The sequence below is a fragment of the Rattus norvegicus genome, chromosome 8, assembly GCF_021556685.1.
Source record: "Rattus norvegicus strain SHRSP/BbbUtx chromosome 8, alternate assembly SHRSP_T2T, whole genome shotgun sequence".
NCBI classification, from domain to species: Eukaryota; Metazoa; Chordata; class Mammalia; order Rodentia; family Muridae; genus Rattus; species Rattus norvegicus.
In genome coordinates, this window is record NC_141541.1 from 74,839,702 (window position 1) to 74,867,475 (window position 27,774).

At 39.5% G+C, this 27,774-nt stretch overlaps 1 protein-coding gene across 9 annotated transcripts in view; it reads right to left on the reverse strand.

Moving 5' to 3' along the window:
• Usp3 (ubiquitin specific peptidase 3) overlaps positions 1-27,028 on the reverse strand; it is a 74,305-nt gene extending 47,277 nt beyond the window's left edge. The window contains exons 1-4 of one of the 9 annotated variants that reach the window (XM_087562797.1): positions 26,723-26,811; positions 18,038-18,106; positions 5,985-6,176; positions 3,365-3,425 (exon numbers count right to left, since the gene is read on the reverse strand). In XM_087562797.1, the coding sequence (XP_087418923.1) occupies positions 3,365-3,425; positions 5,985-6,033 (110 nt within the window). In that variant the 5' untranslated portion in view covers positions 6,034-6,176; positions 18,038-18,106; positions 26,723-26,811. Of the gene's footprint in view, positions 1-3,364; positions 3,426-5,984; positions 6,177-13,421; positions 13,486-18,037; positions 20,640-26,101; positions 26,618-26,722 lie in introns of those variants that run through there. The other 8 variants (XM_087562799.1, XM_087562800.1, XM_087562795.1 and 5 more) reach the window with 8 other exon arrangements.
• Between the last annotated feature and the right edge of the window lie 746 nt (positions 27,029-27,774).

The window sequence follows — 27,774 nt, forward strand, 5'->3', positions numbered from 1 at the left end:
GGAGAAGGGGAGAAGGGGAAGAAGAAGAAGAAGAAGAAGAAGAAGAAGAAGAAGAAGAAGAAGAAGAAGAAGAAGAAGAAGAAGAAGAAGAAGAAGAAGAAGAAGAAGAAGAAGAAGAAGAAGAAGAAGAAGCAGCAGCAGCAGCAGCAGCAGCAGCAGCAGCAGCAGCAGCAGCAGCAGCAGCAGCAGCAGCAGCAGCAGCAGCTACCTTGGGGGAAGGAAGAATGGCAGTATGTTGTTAGCTCAAGTCCAGCCTCCACATCCCAGAAAAACTTACACCCTTAACCTTAATTCAGAATTCAATCATTTTTTCCTTCTACCTTTTTCCCATGAATTTTAAAACCAAGGATCCTTGGTCTCCCAAAGTAGACCAAGTTTTAAAATAACAAGGGTATGTGCTTAAAACTAGCCTTTCAAGGTCAGGCCTCTCATAAACTCCTTGTATGAGCACAGTGAGTTACTAACATTTCTGTACCTGTTTTCTCATCTGAAAATTGAGGTTACAATACATGTACCACACTGTTGGGCAATTAAACTAAATAATCCAAAACGAGTGTGTATGGCTATTTCATTGGCATCTTCCCCGTATATTTAACTACTATTTTATTCAAAGTCCACATAACAAACCAATTGCTTAGAGAGTGGGCAGCTGGAGCACCACTTATACAACATGCTGTTAGGTATCCTTGCTGTTTAACCGAAAAGGTAAACTAACCTACATGCGCTCAGGAACTGCCTTCACCTTCTGTCTTTTTAGCTCCATGTCACAGCATGAAGAATGCCTTTACAACAGCAATAATGAACAGAGTAACCACGTCAGGGTTTTGGAAACTGATCACCTTTATACAGTAAACACAAAGAAGATCTTCAACTATAATACTGTAGTTTCCAAATGTCCTCTATATTTAGATTGTTCCTGTGTGGCTAAGAACAAAGGATAATGACACTTGTGTATGGAGATGTCATGGTAAAACCCAATATGTTAACTTGAAATTCTGATAAAACCAAATTAAGTCCCTATAAAGGTCAGTGATAAAAGTATAATTATTGATGAATAACATTAACATTAGCAATGTTTTGCTAATACCCAAACATACTAGTCAGAAATTAACAATATAAAGCTAGCTTACATCAAAAAAAAATAAGTATCTCTCAGTTTTAACTTTGCACAATTTTAACTATTTTAACTAATTTTAACTATTACACAAGCTAGTCTACCATGTATGCCAGAGATCCCAATAACAATCTCAAAAATTTAAAACTAAGTAGGATGGTGTTATAAAACACAGTAGAATGTTTATCTCAGATCTGCTTATACACCATTTTTTGAAATGCTAAATTGAAAAAATATTCATTTAAGAGTTCCCTGTAGACAAATAGTCTCAAGTTACTGAAAAACCAGTATTTTTGGCAACAGCCATTAGAATTACATAAGAAATACCAAAATCAAATCAGGCTGCTCTCCATTATCTGTTTAATCTACCTAATCATAGTTTTCTGAAAGCCTGTTAAATTCCTAAACTTGAATTTACCCTTGATTAGAAAGAATCCACCTTCAGAGTCTAAAAAATTTCAACTTACTTTCCCAAAGCCCAGAGAATTTCTTGTTGCTTCCTATTTGTCAAAAACATTCCTCTCCCCCAGTTTGGTTTTGTTTTTTGTTTTTTTCCCTTCTCCTCAAAAATGTCCTGGGCTTTCCACTGGCACATGACCTCCAACATTTAGATCTGAACTGCTCTGTAACATCTGGAGGAGCCAAAGAACCCTTACTGCATTATCAGTCTCACCCTCAAAGCTAGGAGAGGCACCTAACTCCTCAGTGCAAAATTTAAGTACATCTACTTGTCTTTTTTCAAAAATTATCTGCGCAAAGTATTCTCAAGCTCCCTAGATCCTAGAGAGTTTGAAACCCTAATAGCCATAATTAAGATACATAGCATTTTCCAAAAGTACTTTAAGTGTGCATGGGACAGATATTCAATTCCAATACTCAATGTGCAATATCAAAACAAATATGCTTCTTTCATGTAATGAGGATTTAAAGTAACAATGGGAAAATATTCCAAATAAATATAATATAAACTTAAATCCCTTAAATTTAGCCAATGTGTGACTACTTAAAGAAATTCAAGAGGTTGGGGATTTAGCTCAGTGGTAGAGCGCTTGCTTAGCAAGCGCAAGGCCCTGGGTTTGGTCCTCAGCTCTGAAAAAAAGAAAAAAGAAATTCAAAGTAGATCATCTCTCCCTCTTTTTGATTGGGTTTTGTTTGCTATAGTTTTGAGAGATACCATTCTCTAGTCCAGGCTATCCTAGAACTCACAGCAATCCTCCTCCTGCATGTTACATGTTAGAGTTAAGGGTGTGAAAACACCATGCCCAGCTCTCACAATAGATGATTTCTAACTGTCCTTGAGTTGGTGTTAGAATTAGTTATTGATGTATCTAAGTATTGGCATTTTGAAGCCAAAAATTGGAAAGAACTGCTGAGGACTGAAACAGGAGCTGCTAAATCTACATGAAAAGCAAAACATATGCTGCTTCGGTTTGGTTTGGATTTGAGGCAAGGTCTCATATAAGCCAGGCTGGCCTAAAACTTACCAGGCTGATCATAACCAAGGATGATCTTAAACTTTCAGTCGCCCTGCCTCTACCTCCTAAGAGCTGGAAACACACACATAACTACCACACTAAGTTTTGTGCAGTGCTGAGAACAGAACCCAGGGTTTTAAGCATGCCAGGGAAGTATTCTGCCAACTGAAACACATCCCCAGACTCAGAAGGCACAATATTTTAATTGAATAATGAAATGTTTGGTATATCTCAGGCAGGAATAAATAACTCCACAGAGAAGTAATGTACAAAGTTAATTCCATTATCTATAAATAGTTACATTTTTTTATTCAAGTAAAGGAAGTAGATACGGCAGATAGCAAGTGAGACAAGATCGCTTCACACTGATACTGCTGAAGTAATGAAAACACAAGATTCAACTATTCTACTCAAGTGCACTTAAATCCACTTCTAAAATTATTTTTAAAAACAGCCAGTTGCTCAACTTTTGTTTCAAAATTTAAATGTTTCCTTGTTTCATTTTCCCAGCCAAATATTACTAGTAAGTTGTCTTAAACACCAAATGTTAATTCTACACAGCAGCATAAAAGGATTTCCCCTAGAGTTTCCCTTGTTGTGTCAGACAAGTATTCAACCTGAGAGCACTACAAAGAAAGGCATGCTATGATTAACAGAAGATTAACAAAAGTATGACATTCTATGATTAAGGAAAAGTGTTAGTTATACTTTAATATAAAATTTTCTAGCAAATTTTTAAAGCAAGTAGGTAATGAATAATAGATATGTCACATACCTTCCACAGTGGACACTTGAACAAGTCAAACAGACCCAGGGGCTTTTGTTGGACCTGCACACTAATAAAAAGAAAAATACAACATAGCATTTGGATCGTGTTATTTCCCATCCCTGCCTCCAACCCCGCCAATTTATTTATTTATTTTTTTTTTTTGGTTCTTTTTTTCGGAGCTGGGGACCGAACCCAGGGCCTTGAGCTTCCTAGGTAAGCGCTCTATCACTGAGCTAAATCCCCAGCCCCCCCGCCAATTTCTAATCATAGCTTGTGATTCCATTATAAATTCCACAGCTACACAGGTGCTTACATGAATACTAACACAGATGACTGTCTACCCAAAGCTATATCAAAAAGAACTTAAATGCATGCCCATGGTGTTGTATGTCTTGACTAATTCAAATAGCCTAGCCATAAATTAAACATATGTACAAGTGTTCCCTCTATTACTCTCTTTTGAAGTCAACAAGTTAATAAGCTAGTTTCCCATTAAAAAACATTTGGTGGGTTTTTTCTCAAGTATCTTTTAATTACATAATTTTTCCATTCAGGTATTAATTACAACTATAAATAGCAAATCTTTCTTTATTTAGTTAGAGGTATATCCTAAATCACAGTTAAGACAAATCCTATTTTTCTAATACAATATGTGAAATGCACAAAATTTTAAATGATGGTGTCAGTAGGCCAATTATTTTAAGAATTACAGCTAAGGGGTTGGGGATTTAGCTCAGTGGTGGAGCGCTTGCCTAGCAAGTGCAAGGCCCTGGGTTCGGTCCTCAGCTCCGAAGGGGGGGGGGGGGGGAATTACAGCTGAGCCAGGCAAGAGTAGATATGGAAACTTTTAAAAACTGTTGATTACACTTTTTGGTGTTGGGCTGTTATAAGTCAGTGATAGGACATTTGCACATAAAATATTAGGAGTCCCTGTGTTCAGCAACTTATTTAAAAAAAATAAAGTCATTTCCTCATTCAATCACCCAAAAGTCTAATATGATATAAATTTAACTCTCAATCATTTTAAGAATAGAACATGTTATAACCTGAAATTTTACTTCATACAAGACCTTATTATGAAAGGAAGCTTCAATTTACAGACAGGTGAGTTTCAGAAGTGTAACCATAGGTGAACACATTTCTTAAAGGACCAGAACTTTTTCCAGACTTTTCTATGAGAAGAAGCTGGGGCATATGCACACACCACATAATCAGAGTCTATTCAGAAAAACATAAAAATATTAGACCAAAGGGATTTTTAAGCAATATCCAACTAGAGTGTTGTGAACATTCTAAAAGTTAAAGCTGAGAACTTACAAGAACTCTTTAATACTCCTATAATATACTTCAAGGGGGTGGTGTCAACGCAAAAGAGCCATGTAGTGTATTTCTTATATGCTCACACCTCACACACAGCAGGCTCCTGTGACATCTGAAAATCAGATTCCTATGTATCACTCAGATTATAAAGCTTCATCACACTGTATCACAGTGATCCACCCATCACCTCAACAAAACACTCCATTTTCCTTGTCTTCTCCTAGGAGGAGTCACAGGCTGTTCCCCCAGCCCTTAGACAACACTTTGAATGGGAGGACAGCACTGGGAAGCCCCTTTCACTATCTGCCTCTTTAGCCACAGACCCTTTTTCTGTCCCTGTCGAGCTCAAGTAAGACAGCTCATGTGTCCTGAAATGAAGAATCTTGCTGTTCTCCTGAGGTAGCCAGGCTCAAGAGGTTATATGCAGTAACACACATCAGGAAAGGCAAATGCACACGAGGGCTCCAGCCTGTACCATCAATCAGACCCAGCCCTTCCAAACTAGAAGAAAACTTTCTTCCTTAGAATTCGGAAAGGTGCTGGGTGGCAGTGAGTAGCACATGCCTTTAATCCCTGCATTCCTGAGGCAAAGGCAGGCAGATCTCTGAGTCTACAGAGTTCGTTGCAGGACAGTCAAGGCTACACAGCAAAACCCTGTCTTGAAAAACTCAAAAAAAAAAAAAAAGTGAGAACTAGATGCCCAGATTCCAGCACTGGCTCTCTCTCCATCATTACCAGAGACAGAGTGAGGTCATCATGATTCTTTCCTATCTTCACTGTAAAATGGAAAGTAGGTAATGAATAACATACCCTCTAAAATCATAAAATTCTAAGAGTGGGTATAACTAGGGGGGAAAGCACTTGCATCATCCTCCCTCATATAAAAAAAATTCCAGTTCTTTCTACCTAATGTTCTTAAAAAGCTTTAACAAGGACTGGAGAGATGGATCAGCAGGTAAGAGCACCTGCTGCTCCTGCAGAGGATATGAATTAGGTTTCCAACAACCACATGGAAATTCATAACCACATATAACTCCAGTTCTAGGAGATACAACACACTATTCTGGCTTCGAAGAACATTAGGCACACACCATGTCCAGCATTTAGGAAGGGTGAGCCGGGGAAGACTGTAAGGACTAAGCAGAGATCAAATCACGGAGAAGCCCACGTGTGAATACCTAAGTCCAAGTGTGTAGATGTGCTAGACAAAGCCTCAAGGAAACCAAGAGTTTAAGGCGGAGGCAAGGAAGAGAGTTATGAAGCACAACTCAGTTTTCTCCTTGAAAACCCTTTCCACTCTTCTTACCTCTGTCCTTTTCTTTTTCCAGGCTGGCAATCAGCCTCTCTTGAATCATCCATTAGATGAGTAAATTATCCGTTGATGAAGTCAGTTAAGCATTCATCATAACAGTTTTTCCTTTCTGCTTAATTGTTCTGTGGTTGTTCCCACTAAGAGTCTCCTCTTCTCATTCTCTGACTCTGTGACTGCCCTGGGTAGCTGATATGACAAAAGTGATTACATGCTAATTCAAGCCTTAGGAAACTCAACATGTCCCTACTGTTCGGAAGGCTTGCTTGGCCACCATGTGAGAAGTCTGACTACTCTGAAACATACTGTAAGCTTAAACTGAAGAAATCACAGGATCATAGGAGGTCATAGAAGCACAGGAAAAGAATCATTTATACAAAGACCTGAGTTAAGATGCTCTAGGTACAGATATGCTACCTGACGAAATCCTAGTCAAGTTCTTTCTGACCCACAAAATTGTAAATTCAAACAAAGCACTTATTTTGAACTACTAGGATATAGTGACGAGAGAGCCACCCAGAATGAAACATTTTCCCATCTGCCAAGCAGCTCGCCAGCACTACTGGCGCTCTTAGTTAAATGAATAAGGGTTCCACCTAACAGGAATTGAAGCTGTCCAATGGCTCAACAACCATTTCTACAGAAAAGACAGTGAAGGCAAAGTCATGGCAATCTATCTTGAACTAGGCTGCTTTACACTGGGGATCTTTCTGTACTGGGGAGTATTATATGCTCCCAGTCTTAAGTCTGAGTAATTCTTTCATGAGAATAAACATCACTTCTATTGTCTCCCTGTATTACATTAAAAAAAAAAAACAAGACAAAATCAAAAAAGCTTCAGTAACAAATAGGTCAAATCTTCAAAAGTTCCAAAGCACTGCTTCTCTAGAATACCCTCCCTGTCATGTGTGAAGTTTTTTTTAAGATTTATTTATTATATGTGAGTACACTGTTGCTGTCTTCAGACACATCAGAAGAGGGCATCAGATCTCATTACAGGTTGTGAGCCACCGTGTGGTTGCTGGGATTTGAACTCAGAAACTCTGGAAGAGCAGTCAGTGTTCTTCTTTTTCTATTTTTTTTTTTCAGAGCTGGGGACCGAACCCAGGGCCTTGTGCTTGTTAGGCAAGCGCTCTACCACTGAGCTAAATCCCCAACCCCGCAGTCAGTGTTCTTAACCACTGAGCCATCTCTCCAGACCATGTGTGAAGATTCTTAAAAAGCACCTTAGGCAATTTACAGGACTCCCTTTTCTCCTCATGAAAGCTACAGAGCCTATACTTCAATCTTCTTGCCTCTAGGTTATGTTATGTAATAACCATTCTGAAAAACCTCAGATTGAACTAAAGGTTCTTGGAAACTTCTGAATAATTTTAAGAGTTGAAGATACCTACACCATCTGTTTCTAATTCTGACTTCACCCCAAGAGTTCTGATATTGTAATTTGATTCCCACCACACCCAGCAAAGCCTAATACTAGGCTTCCCCATTATTAGGAGCCCACATCTTAATCAGAACCCCAAGATTTCTGAAGGAAGTATTAGATTTTCTCTTAAAATCCTTACCAGGAGAAACAGTGATCTGAACTTCTGCTTGTATTGTTTGAACAAGGGAAAAGCCTTGATTAATGACCCCCCAACCCTACCAAAAGAACCCTTCCTTTTTATATAAAGTATATGGAATAAAATAGGTTGCCTTCTCAGAAATTTAATTATTACTTTGTAGACTCCAAGTAAACATGCTAGAGTCTTCTATTTAACTTGGACTTCTGAGTCCACAATCCACCATTCTTTTAATTCTTTGTGCTTTAACCTACAACAGTTGGTTATACCAGAGCCTGCTTCTTCACCACTAGATGGGACACAGCTACCTCATATGAGTTTGTTAAGAACTTCAGAAGAAACATGAATCATACAGCAAAGAACTTTTTTTAAGCCTCAGCTTCTTCTACCTGAAAAATATATTAAAAAGAATAAAACAACTGCCAGGAGTTAATGCCAGAGGCTACTACATGCACTGCACTGAAGATGCTCACATGGATAGGGGGTGGAAAAAGTTTTTCCTTTAGCTTACACTCTTTAAAAGAATTGCAGCTGTAGTCAGGTACACATCTTTAGTACCAGCACTCAGAAGGCAGAGGCAGATGGGTCTCTGAGTTTGAAGCTAGTCTGGTCTACAAATGAGTTCCAGGACAGCCAAGGCTACATACACAGAGAGAAACCCTGTCTTGAAAACAAAATTTTTAAAAATTGGAGCTGAAGACATATTTTCACAGAAAAATTTCTAACACATAGAAAGTACTAGCCAACAAAAGACTCCCTATGCCTGACCTAAACTAAATTATATTCAAAGCCACATTAAATGAAATACTTTATTCCAGATTTGGCACAATTGTTAAAACTTCCTTAGTGTTATATTTAAAATCAGATATGTCTAGCATAATACTTTAGGAAAATAAAATACATCTAGAAGCACATTTTGAGAAATAATATAAAGAGGTTTAAACACATTGATAAGATGCTAATCAGATAAAACATTTAAGTACTAAGACTGGAGAGATGGCTCAGCTGGTAAGAGCACTTGCTACTGCTCTCGCAGAGAACAGAGTTTTGTTCTCAGCACCCACATGGCAGTTCATAACCATCCCTAACTCTAGTACCAGGGATCCAACACCTTCTTCTGGCACCAGGCATGCATGCGGCACACAACATTCATAAAGGCAACCAACCATTCATACTATGAACACATAAGGGCTGAAGGAACTCAAGTACCAGAACACTGAAATACAGCAAACTCTAGAGGTTTGCAGAAGAGACACTAGATCTTGGTTCACCAACCTAATCCACCGAAACACACCTTGGTATCTATGCTGCTTTTGATGTGAGGTGTGTGTAGGGGGCTGTATACCATGTTCACTTGTGTATGTAGGTCTCTATGATTTTTTTAAAGATGTGTGTGGGAATGTATATGTGTGCATCAAGCATACACACCCCACGTGTGTGAGGAAACCCACAGTGGTCAGAAGAGGGTACCCAATAGCCTAAAGCTGGAGTTATAGGCAGTAAGTAGTGTTCTATAACATTAATGCTGGAAACCAAATCCCAGTTCTCTGGAAGAGCAGCAAGCACTCTTTCTTAATCATTGAGCCATGTCTCCAGTCCTTTCACCTCATTTTTTAATACAGGGTCTCCACTGAACCTACAGCTAACCAATTTGGTTAAGGTAGTTAGCTGGCGAGCACCATGGACTTACTTTGCCTCAGGCCCACCCCAGCTCAATACTGGAACTTCAGATTAGCACAGCCACACACAACTTTTATGTGGGTGCTGAACTCAGAGCTTCATGATTGTGTGACAGGCACCTTAACTTCTGAGCCATCTCTCCAGCCTGGTAACCATTCTTCTTAATGCAACTGTTAATAACCATTATCAGTATGCTAACAAATGGAAATGTCAAAAGTTCAGACTAAAACATATGATAAAGTCTATTTTTTCTTCTTGTTTGAGACAGGGTCTTCCGGCAGGCCTCTTAATTCAGACCTCCTGCATTAGCCTTCCTACAGGCTGAAGCTGGAAGCAGGAGCTACCACACCCAGCTTCTTAATGTGATCTGTACTATATTTCAACATCTATTAGGGGTTATAAGTCATTTCAAAATGTTTTTAATTTCTAACTAATTTTAGCAAAGAAGTGAATAGGAATGACTTCAAGTCACACAGATTTAAGATATGGTTACCAACTTTTCTGGCCCAGCAGTTTTAACTTCTACCCTAGATAGTCCAGTTTTTCCTTATCCACCATATCACCTGAGTCTCCTTTAAAAAGCAACTTCCTTAGAGGCATTATATTCTTGACACTGTGTTCTGACCCACCTTCAAGCCATTCCCATGTTAGGGCATACACAGAAACTAAGACTGTGTGGTTCATACATGGAAACTGAAGACTTCTCAGAGGCAAAGGTGATCTGCTTTGGGAGCTCCAGTCACCCTTAGCCAAGATCATCTACCTCAGCATATATATGTAGCCCACTCATGTCAGTTCCAGTAAGAAGTTATGCTACCAATCTTTTGCATGGGTAACTAGCAATGCAGCAGGTTTCCCTCCTATTTCACTGCATTGAGTCAGGAGACCTGAAGTCATCAATCACCTCAGAGGACTGGGGCATTTCTCAAAATCTAAGACACCATGCCCTTGAGGATCAGCATTATTTCTAGAAGCTGAAATCCTTATTTCTAGACAATGCAAATTGTCTTGTACTACAGCCACTCTGTAATCCTTAAGAAGCACCAGGTAATAGGCAAAACAGAGGAACCTAATATAAATTAAAAGTCTCACTAAACAGCAGACATTTAGCGGTCTAGTGGGGTGAAACAGCACTGATAAAGAATATGTATTAGGAACAGACCACTGCTTAACATGAACCTTGACCCAAACCATATGCGTAGTTATTTCTTAACTAAGAATGTTCCCAAGGCAACTTCCAACTGATTTCAAGGCTTTCCAGTCAGAAAAATAATTTCAACAAAGCATTTCATTTCAATACCCTTGACTATTTTATTTCAGTAAAACCACAGGAAATGAAAACAGGATATGCAAACCTTTATATTATTATAGTTATAAAATCTTTTATACATTACTACTTACACAAAGAGTTAAACGTTTATTCATCCCTTAAGGTGCATAATAATAATAATAATAATAATAATAATAATAATAATAACAACAACTGTGCATACAAAGCTATTAGTTTATTATTATTATTATTATTATTATTATTATTATTAGCTGAAAAATACTCTAAACCTACATTTTACACATGGAAGACCAGCTGCAATTTACTGTGACATACACACAAATGGAATACACTAGAAAGTGATAGATCAATAGACAGATAAACAGATGAACAGACAGACAGACAAGCAGATGAATGATAGAGGAACAGACAAAGATGGTACACAATGAGGCACAGGAAATGGCTCAGCCAGAAAAATGTTTTCTTCTAAAGCATGAGGATCTGAATTTTAGCACCAGAACCCACATTTTAAAAAGCTAGGCAAGGCCAGGTAGTGGTGCACACCTTTAATCCCAAATCCAGGGAGGCAGAGGTAGGTGATCTCTGGTCTGAGGCCAGCTGGTCTACAGAGCTACTTCCAGGACAGCCAGGGCTACAAAAAGAAACCTGTCCCGATAAAACAAACAACAACAACAACAACAAAAGCAGCAGCAACAGGGCATGATGGAGTTGGCTTAAAATCTTGGCACTGGGGAGGTGGAGGCAGAAATAGGAGGTCTCTGGAACTCACTGCCCAGCCAGTCCAGCTGAATCATTGAGCTCACTGAGAAAAATCAGGGTGGTAGGCTGCCAAACTGTTGGGGTTTAACCTGATTATCCAAATTCAACTGGAAACCACAGGGGGAGCAGAAAAATGACCCCCAAAAGTTATTCTGTCACCTACAGAAAAAATAATAAGTAATGTAATTAAAATATAAGGTGGGAAGTATTAGAGGAAAACATGTAACATTGACCTCTAGCCTCCACACACAAAAAAGCACAGATACATATATACATACATACATACATACATACATACACACACACACACACACACACACACACACGAAAAAGGAAAAAATACTTCTACAAACATGGACTGAAATATAAGATACTATGTTAAATGATTAAAAACAAAAATACACAGAAAGTATATATAGTTTGCTGGCTCACCCGCTGATGATTCTTACTTAGAATAGCTTTTTGTAAAATTTTAACCTTTAAAACAATGTTAATAGTCTAGGTATTCAAAATATGAAATAAAAGCAGCAAAGATCAGGTGGAAGATCTAAAACAAAAATCAAATACATACAAATGAGCCAAGCTATATTTCAATTAAGTGTATTGAAGGGGAGGGATGACTAATTCCAACTTTGAACATACTGCTTTATTTATTGCTCATTTACAGACAAAATCAATCATGAGTAACTGCCGAACTCTAATTACCAGAATACCTTTTGCAATGGTATGGGTTAACAATTCCAGAACTACCTTCTCTGACTATAGAATTAAGTGAGTGAGTATACATACTATAAGCAAAGAGAACCAGATTCTTAGTATTGAACATATGCAGCAAATATGAAGGGATGGGGGTCAACCTAAGGTGCTGAAAGGAATCATGGATGCCAATGGGAACTCGTGGTCATACAAATATAAACATATATACCAAGTAGACATACCTATTCATACTTCTTACTTAGATCTTTCTGCTGAGAGATCTTAGTTTATAAAACATTACTTCCAACCAAAACAAATGAGAGCTTCTTTTAGAAAATGACTGACACCAAGGTTGTGGTAAGCTGGGTACAAAGCATGCATGGAACTTCTTGTGGTAGCAGAAAGAAAAGGCCCAAAAGAACATATCAAAATTACAGATTAAAGGGTTGGGGATTTAGCTCAGTGGTAGAGCACTTTCCCAGGAAGCTCAAGGCCCTGGGTTCGGTCCCCAGCTCCAAAAAAAAAAAAAAAAAAAAAAAAAAATTACAGATTAAGAAGGCTCCCAATGGCCAAATCTAAGACAAGTTGAGTTTTAAAATAATGATAACAGTATCACCAAATAAATGAAAATCTGTGCCTGTGCTATAATGTGTAAGCAAATGCATAATCAAGTAAGGGAAAAAGGAAAACTCTTCCTTACAGAATACCAACCAACATATGTGGAAGAAGCGTTAGCTAGAAAACCACCATCTTGGGCTGTAGAGATGACTCAACAGTTAAGAGCACTGGCTGCTCTTCCAGAGGTCCTGAGTTCAATTCCCAGCAACCACATGGTGGCTCACAACCATCTGTGATGAGATCCGATGTCCTCTTCTAGTGTATCTGAAGACAGCTACAGTGTACTCACATAGATTAAATAAATAAATCTTTAAAAAAAAAGAAAAAGATTTAAAAAAGAAAAAGAGCACCACCATCTTGAGATACCTAGTGATAAAAAGTAAAATCAAGAACGATTAATGAGCCAGACATGTGGCACACATAATACCAAGGACTGATCATATAGAGTGAATTCAAATGCAGTCTAGGTGACTAAAATCCTGACCATTCATTCATTTGTCCCTCCCTTCCTTCCTTCCTTTCTGTGTTTATTTACTTACTTACTTACTTACTTACTTACTTACTTACTTACTTATTTAACTAGGGGTAGGGCCAGCAAGTGGGTAAAGAGGTTTAATCTTCTGATGTTTAATGGAATGTGTGTGTGCACACATGTGTGCATATGTGTGCACATGTGTTAGTGTTACCAGTATGTCCATGGATATCAGGCTATCTATAGGAGCACAGGGATGCATCCCTTAAGAAAATTGAGTTCCCTCATCCAGCAACCTTTAGTTGCCAAGAACAACTCCTCTGCTAGTGGTTGGTCTTTATGAGCCCCTCACCTACCATGCTGGGATTTTGGGATTTTGGTAGGCTTGATCTTGTACAGGTCCTTTGCATGCACTCATACCTGTGAATATATATATATATATATATATATATATATATATATATATATATATATATATATATTTCAAAACAGATTGGTGAATCCCAGTAGTATACTACTTGCCTAGTGTGAGCACATAGTACTTGCTAGATACAGTAGCAAGTATCTCTACTATATCTATCTATGATAGAGTGTCAAAATTAGTAGTATTTTATAGACAGGTAAACTGGAGTTCTTCAAAAAATGGATAAAAGAACTATTCCATATGAAAGAGAAACAGTTACAACACCTACAAGTAACACATGATCCTGGATTTTACCTAGGGTAAGGGGAAGGCAGATACGAAGCACACATATGGACAACTGAAGAAATCTGGATATGAAATGTATATTATACTACTATTACATGTCTTAATTTTGACCAATATCCTATGCTTACTGCAAAGAGAGTCCTTGTACTTATTTTTATGTACTTATTTTATGATAATGGACATTATGTACACAAATTATTCAGGGGTAGGTAGATTATATCAACAGAGGGTACCTATGGAAAAGTGATAAAATAGAAATGAGATAAAATCCTAACAATTAACAAATCTAAATAAGGATGATATGGTAACGTATACCTATTTAAGAATGTATGTTATAAAGATATACTAACTTATGGGTATGAGATTAAAGCCTGTAGAGTGAACTAAGATGGTTCAGAAGGGGAAAGCACTCACTACACAAGCCTGAAAACTGAGTTCTACACCTGAAACCTACATAAAGGTAGAAGAAAAAAAACTGAGTCCACAAGTGTCCTCTGACCTCCACACACAGGCACCTCCCCCACATCATACACACACACACACAGTAATAATAAAAAAATTTTAAGTCTCTTTAAATGTAAAAAAAAATGCACACCAAGATAACATTTTGAATTTTCAAGAATACCACTGCAAAAAATAAAAGCATGTGCATGAAAGAGGTAACTAGGAAGGCATCAGGGTCCTAACCGCAACACAATGAACCTAAAAATAAAGGAACAGTCTTTCAACTAGGAAACTTCTCTAATAATCCATATTCGGCCAAGCCTTCACTTTAAAGATATAATCAAAATGCCAGACTTGTAAATAGTCAAAAACTGACATTCCATGGGAAGGGACCTAAGTAATATACTGCACAAAAGAATAGAATAAACTAAGAAAGAAGCAGGTATGGGATCCAGAATGTGGAAGAGCTAACATAAGAGAACAAAGGTAACTACAGGAAAGCTGCCTACCCTGTGAGCCTAGAACCAATTATCCCCAGTGGGAGCACAGAGTTCTGGAAAGGTCTCCAGGAAAAGGGAGATTATCTAACCTACTACAGAGGCAGGAACACAGTATCATTCACCACCCTTGACTGATTTATAAGAACACTTGGGGAAAATGTCTAAAGTTAAACAATTCTAAGACAATAAGGAAAATAAATGTTAAAAAGAAAGAAAAATTAGTCACTACATTAATCAAAATTTATTATCTAATTATGTTAGGAAGTAAAGATAGGCAACAGCAGGATAAATAATGGTCATTTAGCATAGAAAGTGGGTAAGGAATAAAGCCTCAAATTGGTAAACTTATAACTGTGTTCTGACAAGTACTCAAGTAATTATGAGAGCATCTGCACTAAGCAGAGCTAGAAAATGACTGTAGGCCTGACAGTAGAAAAATAAATTGCTTTTCTAGTCAAAGATCTTTGGTTTACTAATCAACAACTATGTATATACACATTACTTTTCTGAAAACATGATTTTTTTTTAACTTTATGTATGAGTGCTCTGTTTCATGTTCACCTACATGCCAGAAAGGGGCATCAGATCCCTTTGTAGATAGATGATCATAAGCCACCATGTGGGTGCTGGGAATTGAAATCAGGACCTCTGGAAGAACAGCCAGTGCTCTTAGCCACTGAGCCATCTCTCCAGCCCCATGAATTAATTTTTAAGGGGTAAAACAGTCATATCAACTTACAAACTTGCCCAAATCATATTTTAATTCAAAAAACTTGTCAGGACTCTAGTGTGTACAAGAGCCTGAATCAAATCCCAACCACTGTAGGGAGAGGATGGGGGCAGGGCACTAAATTCTATTACAAAGCATAAAATTTAAATAGCAGTTCATCATTTTGGACCAGGCCACCTGCTCAATTCCTATTACTTTTACACTAATTTGTCCTTCTCTCCTACAATAAATGCAATTTCAAAGCTGGACGAAACTTATCATCTATATGTTACCAGATCCAGATACCTACAGAGCTGGAAAAGAGGGCATTTGGTCCTGGTGACTCCCACACATCAAAGCAAACTTATACATAAGGCTCATTGCCCAAATGGTTCAAGTATTTTACTCTAGTTTTAAGAGGACATCTAAAATCAGTTTCAACATCATATAAAATAATGTATGAAACCACATTCTCAAAACTGTAACATGCTAAACATTCCTGTAATTATTCCTTCTATTTCAAACTCAGATTTGTTCAGACCTATTCTGGGAAACAAAAATCTCTCGGTTGTTTCTACTTTGCAGTCTTCAACTTAAATCCTACACTGTGTCTCTACCCATGGAAGCCAATAACCATTAAAGCCACAACAGGATCACTTTTTGACCTTTTGGCTAAGATCAAGCTACAACAGATCATTAAATCACAATCAGAATAGGACACTTTCCTGTCTGGGAAACCAGACACAAATAGCAACAAATTACTAAGAATTTAATATTGTTTCAAAAATAACTTCCCTTAAAAGCCAATTATATAGAGAATGAAAACAAAAGTCATGAATCATTTAAGAAAATCTAGTGTGAATACATATTTCCATGTATTTATAGCAAGATCTGATGCAAAAATTCTATGCCTCTGCCAACAATCTAAGCAAGCAAATATACAGTTAAAAAGTACTGGGGCTGGGGATTTAGCTCAATGGTAGAGCGCTTACCTAGGAAGCGCAAGGCCCTGGGTTCGGTCCCCAGCTCCGAAAACAAGAACCAAAAAAAAAAAAAAAAAAAGTACTGATATCTTAAAAGAAAATAAGTCAATATAAGCATATGCATTATTTTTTTCAAAACAACAGCAAGTACTCAAATTTTTAAGAAAAATTTATATGTATTAAGGAAATACTTCCTCCTATAAGTATACAAAAAATGATTACATTTTCAGTCCCTTTTTAAAAATATTTGGATTTTGTACGTAGGTGATTTTTGCCTGCATATATGTCTCTGCAACATGTGCATGCAGTGTCTCCAGAGGTCAGAACGCATTGGATCCCATGGAACTAGAATTAGGATGGTTGAGTCACACATAGGTTCAGTAAACACAGTTCCTCAAGAAGAACAAGTGCTCTTAACCTCTGACCCATCTATCTAGACCCTGAGATCTACAGACCTCTTAGTGTAAAACTTTCTTCAGAGAACAACTAGGTTGACACCCACATTTTACATTTCTTTCTAGTTTCTTTTGATTTTTGTAATAAAGGTTAGTGCTAAAGCAGAGTGGAAAAAAAAAATCCCATACTAACTGCTAGCTGGGATGGGAAATTTTATTCTTTTAAAACTAATGAGACTGTCAATGAAAAAACAGAAAAAATACACATTGGGCATGTATTTAAATATGAGACAACATTCCATTTTTTGGTAAAGATTTGTATTTTTAATTATTTGCATGAATTTGTGCTCTTGAGAATTCAGGTATCTTCAGAGCCCAGAAGAGGGCATCAGATCCCCTGGAGCTGGAGATTCTGGCTGCTGTTAAGTCCTGTGATGTGGGCTAAGAAAATGTGGGTCCTCAAAGCAATTTCTCCAGTCTCCCAAATTCTATTAAACAGTCACCTACAAACTCCACAAGTATTAACTACTTCATTTCTTTTAAATAGCTATTATTACTTTTAAAAAAAGGTTGGACTTTTTTTATTTTTTAAATTTAACTTAAATTTAAAAGATACAATTTCAAATATAACAATCTTCCAAAACATATACCATGAATATTTTTAGATCTGAAAAAAGATTTTTAATGAGGTTCTAAAACATCAAACAAAAATACTAAAAATCAATAAATCAAAACAATTAATTAGGCTGTAGGACTAATTTCACATAATGAATGTTGACCTTGAGTAGTTATGGCGCACACAAGTGAGGCTTGATCTGTTAGATATATTACAATTCTCTTTGAAATGCTGATATAGGGCCCAGTGGCAGTATTATTGCATGCCTTTAATCCCAGGCCTCTGGGAAGCAGAGGCAGGCAGATTTCTGAGTTCGAAGCAAACCTGGTTTACAGAGCAGGCTCTAGGACAAGGGCCACACAAAGAAACCCTGTCTCAAAAAAACAGAAAAACTAAAAACTAAAGACATCAACAACAAAGCTGATGTAGCTCATTGTTAGCAGCTAGCATAACCCGCATGAAGACTTAACTTGAATTAAATCAAATTTCAACTAAATCCAAACTTTACTACATGAAAGTAAAATTTATAATTCTTTTATCAATAATAACGTTGCTCTATGGTCTCCACGTAATATATTTTTTAAAATCTCTATTTCATGTGTATAGGTGCTTTTACCTGCCTGTTTATCTGTGCATCATATGTATGCCTGGTGCCTGGGTAGTTCTGAAGAGGGCGTCAGATTCCCTGAAAGAGTAAGGGACATTGAGAGCTGCCATGTGGATGCTGGAGTCAAACCAGAATCCTTTAAAATAGCCAATGTTCTCAGCTGAGCCATTTCTGCAGCTCCCTAGTATACAAGAAGATTTCTGCAGCATATGTATAACCATAGAGAAACAATTCATCATAGAAATTTGTTTCATAAAAAAATTAATTTTTCTCCTCCAAAACTTATCAAAGCATTAACATCCAAGCCAGGTGTGATGGCTCACACCTGTATTCCTAGCTACTTGGGAGGCTGAGGCAGGAGAACTGCCACAGGTCAAAGCCTAGTAAGTCAAAAATGAAACCTCAGGTTAATCAGCAAGGTCAAACAAAGACTTAAAGAAGCTAACAGTGTACTACCTTACAACTAGTTCTATTAAATCTACAAAAATATAGTAGTCTCTTCTCAAAGATGAGAAGAAGAATAGAACAGTCCCTAAAAGCTAGTCTTGAGAGCAGGTCAAAGATAAAAAAGACAAGCAGATTTCTACAAGGAAGATTATCTTCAATCCAGCTAAAATAAAGAAAAAAACAAGATCCAGTTTCTACTCAAGAATGGAAAACACATCACTGATATAGCTACTCTGTCCTAAAGCAGATAAAATCCAGTTTGAAATACTATCTTTTAAAAGAAATACCCAATTAATCGCCTTCTCAGAATTGTGAAATTAAGTTAGTTACAATTTATTGTGGACATATTCAACTAACACAACTAAAGGCAAGTGCAAATTTATTTTGTAATGTCCAAGTTTAATTTCCTCCCCCCCCCCCGCCTTTTTTTCCTTTCTTTTTTTAAGACAGAATTTCTTTAGGTAGCCCTGGCTGTCCTGTAACTCCCTATATAGACCAGGCTGGCCCGGAACTCAAAGCAACACACACACACACACACACACACACACACACACACACACACTTACAAGGGAGGAATATATCTTAAGACCTGCAATCTGGGGCTGGGGATTTAGCTCAGTGGTAGTAGAGCGCTTACCTAGGAAGCGCAAGGCCCTGGGTTCGGTCCCCAGCTCCGAAAAAAAGAACCAAGAAAAAAAGACCTGCAATCTAAAAACTGTAACTGTACTTCACTTTTATAGGAAATACACCTGGAAAATCTTAGAATATAACTAAATATAATAAACATGCTACCTAAAAGTGGATTTCAGGTTACCTCTGAATTATCAGAGGCAAAAGCAAAATTCCATAGCTTCAGAAATCTCTCCCTCTTCTACAGAACACAAACCCCACCACCAAAAATCTCCAATACTAGAAACAAAATGAAGCAAGCAGGGGGACAAGAACTCAATTGAAGGACATGTTTTTCAACAACCAGAAGCCTACTGCGTGTTTCTATACCTATACTGACGGGTTGTTACATTACATCTGCATGGTGAATTTCAGTCTACAAAAAATAAAGTGGAGCTGAGCATAGTGAAGCTGACTTCCAAGGCTATTTTCTTCCCAGTTACATAGACAATGCTTTGTGCCCATGTGCTAGCACTTTAATCAATAAATTGGATGATGGAAGTCAAACACCAAGTTTTAAAATGAGTGATTTTTAAGATGTGGAATTTAAAAAACATTCTCATAGCAAAAATCTTCCAAGGAACTCATTTCAAGCATGTTTCCAAGCCCTTTAAGCCCCTTAAATCACTAAGCGTTAAGTTTCTAAATGACAAAAGAAAGACCTTACTCTCAAAAGACAAGTTAAAAAAGTCTCAGTGGTTGAATTTAAGCTTTGGGCTATCTTTTAATATCCCGGAACATCTTAAGCAACTCCTAACCTCTATCTCAGTTTCACAATCTATAAATCAAGAGAAACTACAAGGATAGGTGGTTAATTAAATTAGTTAGGATTAAATGCTAGCGAACTGCTTTGAAGTTACTTTATATTGTTCTCAGCTTTCCTCCTACTCAGTAAAACAACAGATGAGAAAACATCTGGAATTACTACAGATAATAACATCTGCAGACTCATAGTAGTTATAAAATATGGCTTATGTTTACAAATTTCTAAGCCAAAGTTCATTCAACAGTTACCACTGATTTCAAGATATGACTGCAATGAACAGTTTTTTGGTGAATACCTTTTGAGCCTCAATGATATCTATTCTTACCTACATTCCCAAAACAGACTGTTATATAAAAATCTCAGAGCATCTTGAGAGGTCTTGGCACAAGACAAATCCAGGTAAGATGAACAAGCTGTTACTGAGGTTGATACTATTCTCAGCATTCTCAACTGTCAATCATCACAAGCATACCCTCCAAGTACCAACCCCCACTGAGAATCTATCAAAGTACTTCCTCCTCAGCCATCTGTCCAGGAAAGCGCTATGAAAACACCTAGAGCATTTGCTCTTCTATCTAAAAGGATATGAATAAACCAAACACTGACAGACTGCACAGCACACATGCTCTACTGCAGTGCTTCCTACTAAATCCCTTCTCAAGCCTGGCCTGAACACAAAACATTTATAGAAGTAAGTTTGAAGCAGCTTAATCAAAGACTGTTTTCCCCCCAACAGAGATAATGTTAGACAAGAAGGGCTCAAAAAGAAAAAAATGAAGAAAAAATTCACATGTAAATTATTCCAACAGAAGAGGACTCAAAATTTAAGACAGGAATTTAAATTACTCAGGTACTAACTACTCTTTATTTTGCTTACTGCCTACAAAATACTATAAAGTTGTTAGCATCTCTACATCTAGTTTAAAAGAGCACAAGCAAATCTTTCAGAAGAAAACTGGATAAATTCCAATAAGGAGGCCTGCAATTGGTTCAGCATGCGAAGACACATACCACCAAGCCTGATGTGGTAGATCACTGAAAAAGGAAGGGGTCGGTTACAGTAAGTTATCTTCTAATTGATAGTGCTTCAAACACACACGGCACACATACATACTTACATACATACACACACACACACACACACACACACACACACACACTTTAAAATATTAAATAAATTTCAATGAGGGGAAGTAGAATGTTATAAAATCTTACTGTTCATGGTATCAATGTAAAAATTTCTTGAGAGTAAATGAGTTCCAGGAAAACAAAGAGTCCTAATTTCTCCCTCAGCCCAACCTTTCCTTCTGCTTAGGTCATGCAGGATATTCTTTATATACTTGGTATATTGCTTGGAAAATAACATCTGATCACAAAAGAAACAGCCCTGGCTCACCCCTTCAGGTTCAGCCCTGTGCCTTGTCAAACAGAGCACGTGGACAGTTCCAGGGCTTTCAAATCCACAATCAATCACTTAGAGGTTGTAGGAACAGGCTAAGGCTTAAAGTACTAGGGTTGGGCTGGGGAAGAACACTGCCAGCATGACTAGAAAGACAACTCCACTGACTTAGGCTTTATTAATATTTCTGAGATAGTTCAAATTCTTCAGAAAGTACACAAGCATAATACAAAGTTCAAATACTAATCTTCAAATCAGTATGAATATCATCTAACCATTGACTTAAATGACCCTACTCATTAGACAACTAATTTTCCATCTGCCCATCTATGTCTACACTGCCTAAAGACTACATATTCTGTACTAACAAGGTCATGAATGGTCACCTTCTTACAATCCAGCTTTCTGGCTAACCCACTGGGAAGTGGAGGCTAGGGAAAGCATTCTGGGGGAATAAACTCACTTCATCTGCATTTATTCCCAAAATGAAGTCAGAGATCATTTTATAATCTATGTGAAAAAACTTCATTAAGCAGGCATTCACTGAGTACAGCACTTCAGTGGATATTTAGTAAACACAGGACAGAATGCTACTGAAAAGTAATTAATATATTCAACCACAGTAAAGTATTGATCCTATCTAGAAAATTTAGTCCAAGGGACAAACTAGGGGTTGGGGATTTAGCTCAGTCGTAGAGCGCTTGCCTAGGAAGCGCAAGGCCCTGGGTTCGGTCCCCAGCTCCGAAAAAAAGAACAAAAAAAAAAAAAAACTGCTTCCAAGGGACAAACTAGTCGTCTTTAAATGTAGGCTGAGAGAAATAGGATACAAAATAACTCATCACTCCATCAAGGTGACCTCTTACCTTTATCACAAACTGATCAGTACATTATAAATTTATTACCATGGACAAAAGAACCAGCCAGCACCTCATCCTACTAAAAGGATTTTTTTAAAAAGTAAGACAGACAGGTTTACCTCCAACAACCCCTCCAAACACAAACTGCAGATCAATCGAATCATTCCTTTTTCTTGAACTGAGTGATTTAGGCGTGAGTGTCCTGGAAATTTAGAGGCTCCCTCAACTTTCTGAAGAATTAATCAGGAGAAAGTCTCAGGACTCCAACTATAGCATAGCTCCAAACAAACAACACTATAGCCCTAAACTCCTGGCTTTCCTTAGTTTAAAAACAGAGCTGATTAGTATATCGTTCTTAAGCATTTCATGTTTTATCCCTGTCTTTTGTCACTAGTTAAACTTTCCACCACAAAAATAAATATGGAATGCCCAAGCCTCCAGTTCCTGAAAATAACATGTGGTGTGTGCATAGAACACAAGGATCGAGAGATTGGCCCATTTAACTTTTCAAACTTTTTTAATTTAAACTTTTGTAACTTAAAACTAGAATGTTCTTAGCTACAATTAGGCAGCCATAAATTTTTACCTCATTAGGAGATCCCTATTTTCAACATTTACCTTAAACTACTATATGGATTTATCTTCTAAACAGGAGTTTCCTGGCTCTCCAACTAGAATAGACCTACTTTTTGAGAGTAAGGATCCACTAGACCCCATGATCTATTTCTCAGCTAAAGTGTTTCAAACTTCAAGTACTTACAAATATGACTACCTGTTGCCAGCTTCATGAATTTCTCTAATTTTATAATGTGAGTTTGATAAGAGCAGGTGCCCCTAACCATTCTGCCTATGAGATCTCAAAGTAGGATCTTTAACCCTAAGACTTCAGGAGTCCCTTTTCAGTAGATCCAGAAGGTCCATGAATGATATGAAGGTAGAGAGAAAGAAAAAGATATTACTATATTACTTTGGGTTCTGTGCTTGTTGCTCTGTTTTGCTGTTTTTCAAGAAAGGGTTTCACTGTGTAGTCCTGGCTGTCCTGGAACTTGCTCTGTAGACCAGCTTCCAATTGCAGAGAGATTTACCTGCCTCTGCCTCCCAAGTGCTGGGAACTAAAGGCATCTGCCACTACCACCAGCTCTATGTTATTTGAATGTTTCCTTTAGATCTCTCAAGAGCACAAAGTAGGTTTTCTATATAATATGTGAAGTTTGATATCTGAAGAGACTGCAATGAGAAGCAGATGTGACAATCCAAATGTGTTTACAAAAACATGCCTGGGTGGTGGTAGTGGCAAACACCTTTAATTCCAGAACTCAGGAAGTAGAGGCAGGTGAATCTCTGAGTTTAAGACCAGCCTGGACTACACAGTGAGTTCCAGGACAGCCAAGGCCACACTGGCTTGGGAAAAAAAAGTTACAAAACCATATAAACTTAAAAAGCTACTCTCCCCATTCAATTTTGAAAATTTTTCACATAAATGATCATTTCTGTTTATAAGTATCAGATTTATTGTTACTCATAATAAGTAAATATTTAGTTTTAATTTCTAATATAGTATTAATAGACCTAAGTCACACAAATACCCAGGATTCTGAAAAATGTTCAGATTATAAAGAGGCCTTACAAACAAAAGTCGTATGAAGTCTGTAGCATACAATTACATAACCTAATGCACTGTACCCTCCATGGCTAAGTAGCTCTAGTTAGTTCTGAAATATCATTACTCTCTCCTTGTAAAACAATTCGTCATAAAGCCAACATGTTTGGGCTCCATTTAATGGGCTCAGACATTTAATTTTCAGAGTCCTATTTATAAAAATGTACTAATCTGTGATACCATAAATTACTTAAGACACCAGAAAGCAAACTTACACACACACACACAATCTTGCTCATCCTAACAGAGACTTGTGGAGTAAATGCAAAGCACTGTTCTTTTTTCAGATGACAAAATGAAACTCACACTCAAGGAAACAGGAGTGCTGGTCCAATGAGGTGGGGCCTGCTACAGTCTGTGCTGTTGGTTTTTTGTAATCTGCCTCGCTGTCTCACTGGGGTATAGTTGCATACTCCCAATGAAAAATAAGGCAGGGGCATTACTTTTTATTGTCCAGGTGCCAAAACTGGGATTTTCTCCCTCCTCAGTAAGAAGTATGAGACTCAATACCAATGAGAGCATTATTTCAACTCACTGGCTACCCTTCTAATCTCTTACAAAAAATAATTAATAAATAAATAAATACTGGAGTGTTGAAGAAAAAGAAAAAAAAAACAGAATACATAACACACTCCAAGATGATGAGTTAGTTAAGGGATCACAGATTTAGGGATCACAGATTTACCGATCATTTAATTACTGATACTACAGACAGGCAAGAACAAGATCAAGCTTAATACAATATTTGATTGTACCATAGAAGGGATGCCAACAGGTTTAAATGGGAGGCCATTATGAAACGAGACTGAGACAGAAAAAAACATCCACAGAGTTGTGAAACTAGCTTTATTGGTCCTACAAATGCAAGTGATTAGACCCATCAGGGTCAGAGGCAACCATTTGCTACACGTGGTAAAGAAATCGCCCTTCCATTACTAATTTGTTCTTGTTTTCAGCACAAGTCTCCCAGTTATGCTCCATTTTAATGTGCTGAATTCCTCCAGAGAGGCTTCATTTGCTGCATCTCTCTTCCCCAGTCAAAGTGGACTCCTTAACTGATGGAGGCAAGACTGACTCACAACAGGATATCTGCCACTTGCATAATTCTTGCCTGCCTTTTTTTTTAGATGCATGTGCACAATGAAGCCATTTCTAAGTTTGATGTGATTTTACATAGGAAAAAAAAATTAGGCTTGTGTTGATGTGCCCACCTCTGATTCCTGTAGTTGACTACAGATGGGCAAGAAGGGCCCTCATTCCTTGTGAGGTGTAAGCTTTTCCTAGTGGGAGGGAGGGAAGGAGGGTGTGTGTGTGTGTGTGTGTGTGTGTGTGTGTGTGTGTGTGTGAGAGAGAGAGAGAGAGAGAGAGAGAGAGAGAGAGAGAGAGAGAGAGAGAGAGAGAGAGAGACTCGAAAAATTTCAACTATAGCCCAACAGCTATAGTTAATTAACTAACAGACCACTTGAACTGGTCTGGTAGTAGTTATGTTCCAAGCTCGAGACTCACTGTTGAAGATGCATTTGCAGGTAAGGCTCATTCACACACAAGTTCTGCACTCCCACAAAGAACTGCAATACTGGCCCAGCAGGGTAGCACATGCCTATAATCCCAGCACTCCAAGGGCTGAGACAGGAAAATTATGAATTCTAGGTCACCCTGGACTATAATAGAGACCCAGTCTCACAAACCAAAGGAACTGCAACACTGTCCTGTGAGACCAATTAACTATTAATTTTTAAAGGCTTCATGCAGAACAGAAAAAGACACCTGACTTTACAAAGGTAAGTAAGACACCAAGTCTTGGTGCTCCAGAAAACTGCAGTTACTTCTATTCCTTATCCCGGAGGACAGTTCTCTTTGTGTCACCCCATATATTTTGCTTCAAAAATATAATCACCTTTGAAGAAGTAATATGTCAAAAGTATTAAAGCAGTCCCTAAACTACCTTCCTAGCTCCAATCCAACCGAGGATGAAAAACCACTCTGCAGAATCGTACCGCCGTCTTCCAGCTTTGCAAATGAACTTGATTTCTGATGACTACGATTCACATTTTACACTACAGTCCAACCTGCCAGTGATATTCTTAAAGCTCATAAACAAAGACCAGCGTCGGCACCAGGCCCTACCAGGAAGTAATCAAAGCCGGGTGGCCGGTCCGACCTTAAGTCGGGCCAGACAATGAGAGGGCACCGGGACTTCCAAGGGGTCCGAAGGAGTTAACGCGTAAGCGACTCAAAAGCATAGCATAAACCTACAAAGTGACTTAAAACGTACTCGGGAATTCCCAACGAAATCCCGGCCAACCCAAAAGACTGTCTCGAAACAATCTTCGAAAGGGGGGGAAAAAAAAGAAAAAGAAAGAAAAAAAACTCGAGCCACCCCTCCAAAGCAGCTGTTGGTTGCCTTCTCCCGAGCTTTTGGAGCCCACAGCCTGTTTTCAAACTTCACCCTCACAGGCTGAGGCAAGACTCCGACATGAGCCGCCCCCAGCGCACTCCGCTTAGGGGCTGCGGGGGGCAAGAGCCTGTGGGAACTGGAGGAAACGCAGTCTAAAGGGGCTCGCGCGCCGGCAGTCCAGACAAAGCTGCGTCCGCAGAGCGGCGCTTTGCCTGTCCGGCCCACGGGGGACCGCGAGCCCGGCTCCGCCACACGTGCGGTCGCACGCGGGGCCGGCCCTTATGTTTGTGGAGCCTTGGGGTGCGGGCCGCCGCGTCATTCCGCCGCTGCGCGCTCGCCTCAGGCCCCCGCGGGCCTCTCCTCAGCCGGCCCGACGGTCGGGCCGCGCGAAACAAAGGAGCCGCCGCCGCGCCCGCCGCGCCGCGCCGCGTCCCCTCGCCCCGCGCGCCGGGCCCGCTCCCCTCAGCCTTCCCCGAGGCCGCGCGCCGCCCCTCGCACCCGCGGCCCTTCGACGGCAAGGCCCGGGCCAGAGCCCGGACCTCGGGTGCGCGGCCGGCCAGCACCAGAGCCGCACTCACCGCTGCAGCACCAGGACGACGGGGAGCCGTTGGGGAACTTGGCTGAGTCCGGGGCGATGCAGACGCTAGAGCTGAGGTGCGGACACTCCATGGCCACGAGGACGGCGGCGGGGACGGCCGAGGCTCTGGGGCGGAGGGACTTCGGAGGCTCCGTCTGGGGTCGCTTCTGACCCGGCGCTGGGCAGAAGGTGGCTGCTGGGTCCCGAGCCTTTGCGTCAAAGAAAGCAAGGGCTTCCGGGCGCCGGGTTTTGCCACCGGCCGCCTCCCGGCGCCCCGCTCCAGAGAACGTGGAAATCCGGACTCCTGGTTCTGCCACGGTCCAGAAACAGTAGGCTTCCGCCTTCTCGGGTTGCCCCGCCCACCTTGCTGGTCACGCCCCCAGGCCCGGCCCCGCCCCGCCCCCACGCTAGCCGGTGGGCGGGGCCTTGGCGCTCACGCTCGGCTGGCTGCTCGCGTAGGGTCCCTAAGGGGATGTGAACTGACTTTCCCAACTCTGACTGCCCCGGGCCGCGGCAGGCGACTCTTGGGACCTGACAAGTGTGGATACTCATCGGGGCAGACCGGTCAGGACCGCTGCGTCTACTGAAATGAGTTGACTACAACTGCGAGGTAGAAAATGTAGCTACACCAGAAAGTGTGATGAAAATGAAAACCACTCGCAGGTTCACGCTTTGAAGCCCCATTTTGCACAGGAAGAAACAGACTTTGGGGGCGTGGCCCTCGATGGCCCAGCCCGCTGCAAATAGCCCAGAACAGTCCTGACTTTCGTGTTCTCCCAGTAGCAGGCGCGGTCCGGAACCGTTCTGAGTTCCAAACTCTGGCCTGAGCGCGTCACCTGGGTACTGCAGGGTACTGCCAGACTGCCCGTTCTCCCCGATCCACGATCCACGCCATGCCATTATGACTCACTGTTATCTCCTGTCCATTATGGGCATTTTTATACCTATACCTCTTGAAGTTGAATGAAATAAC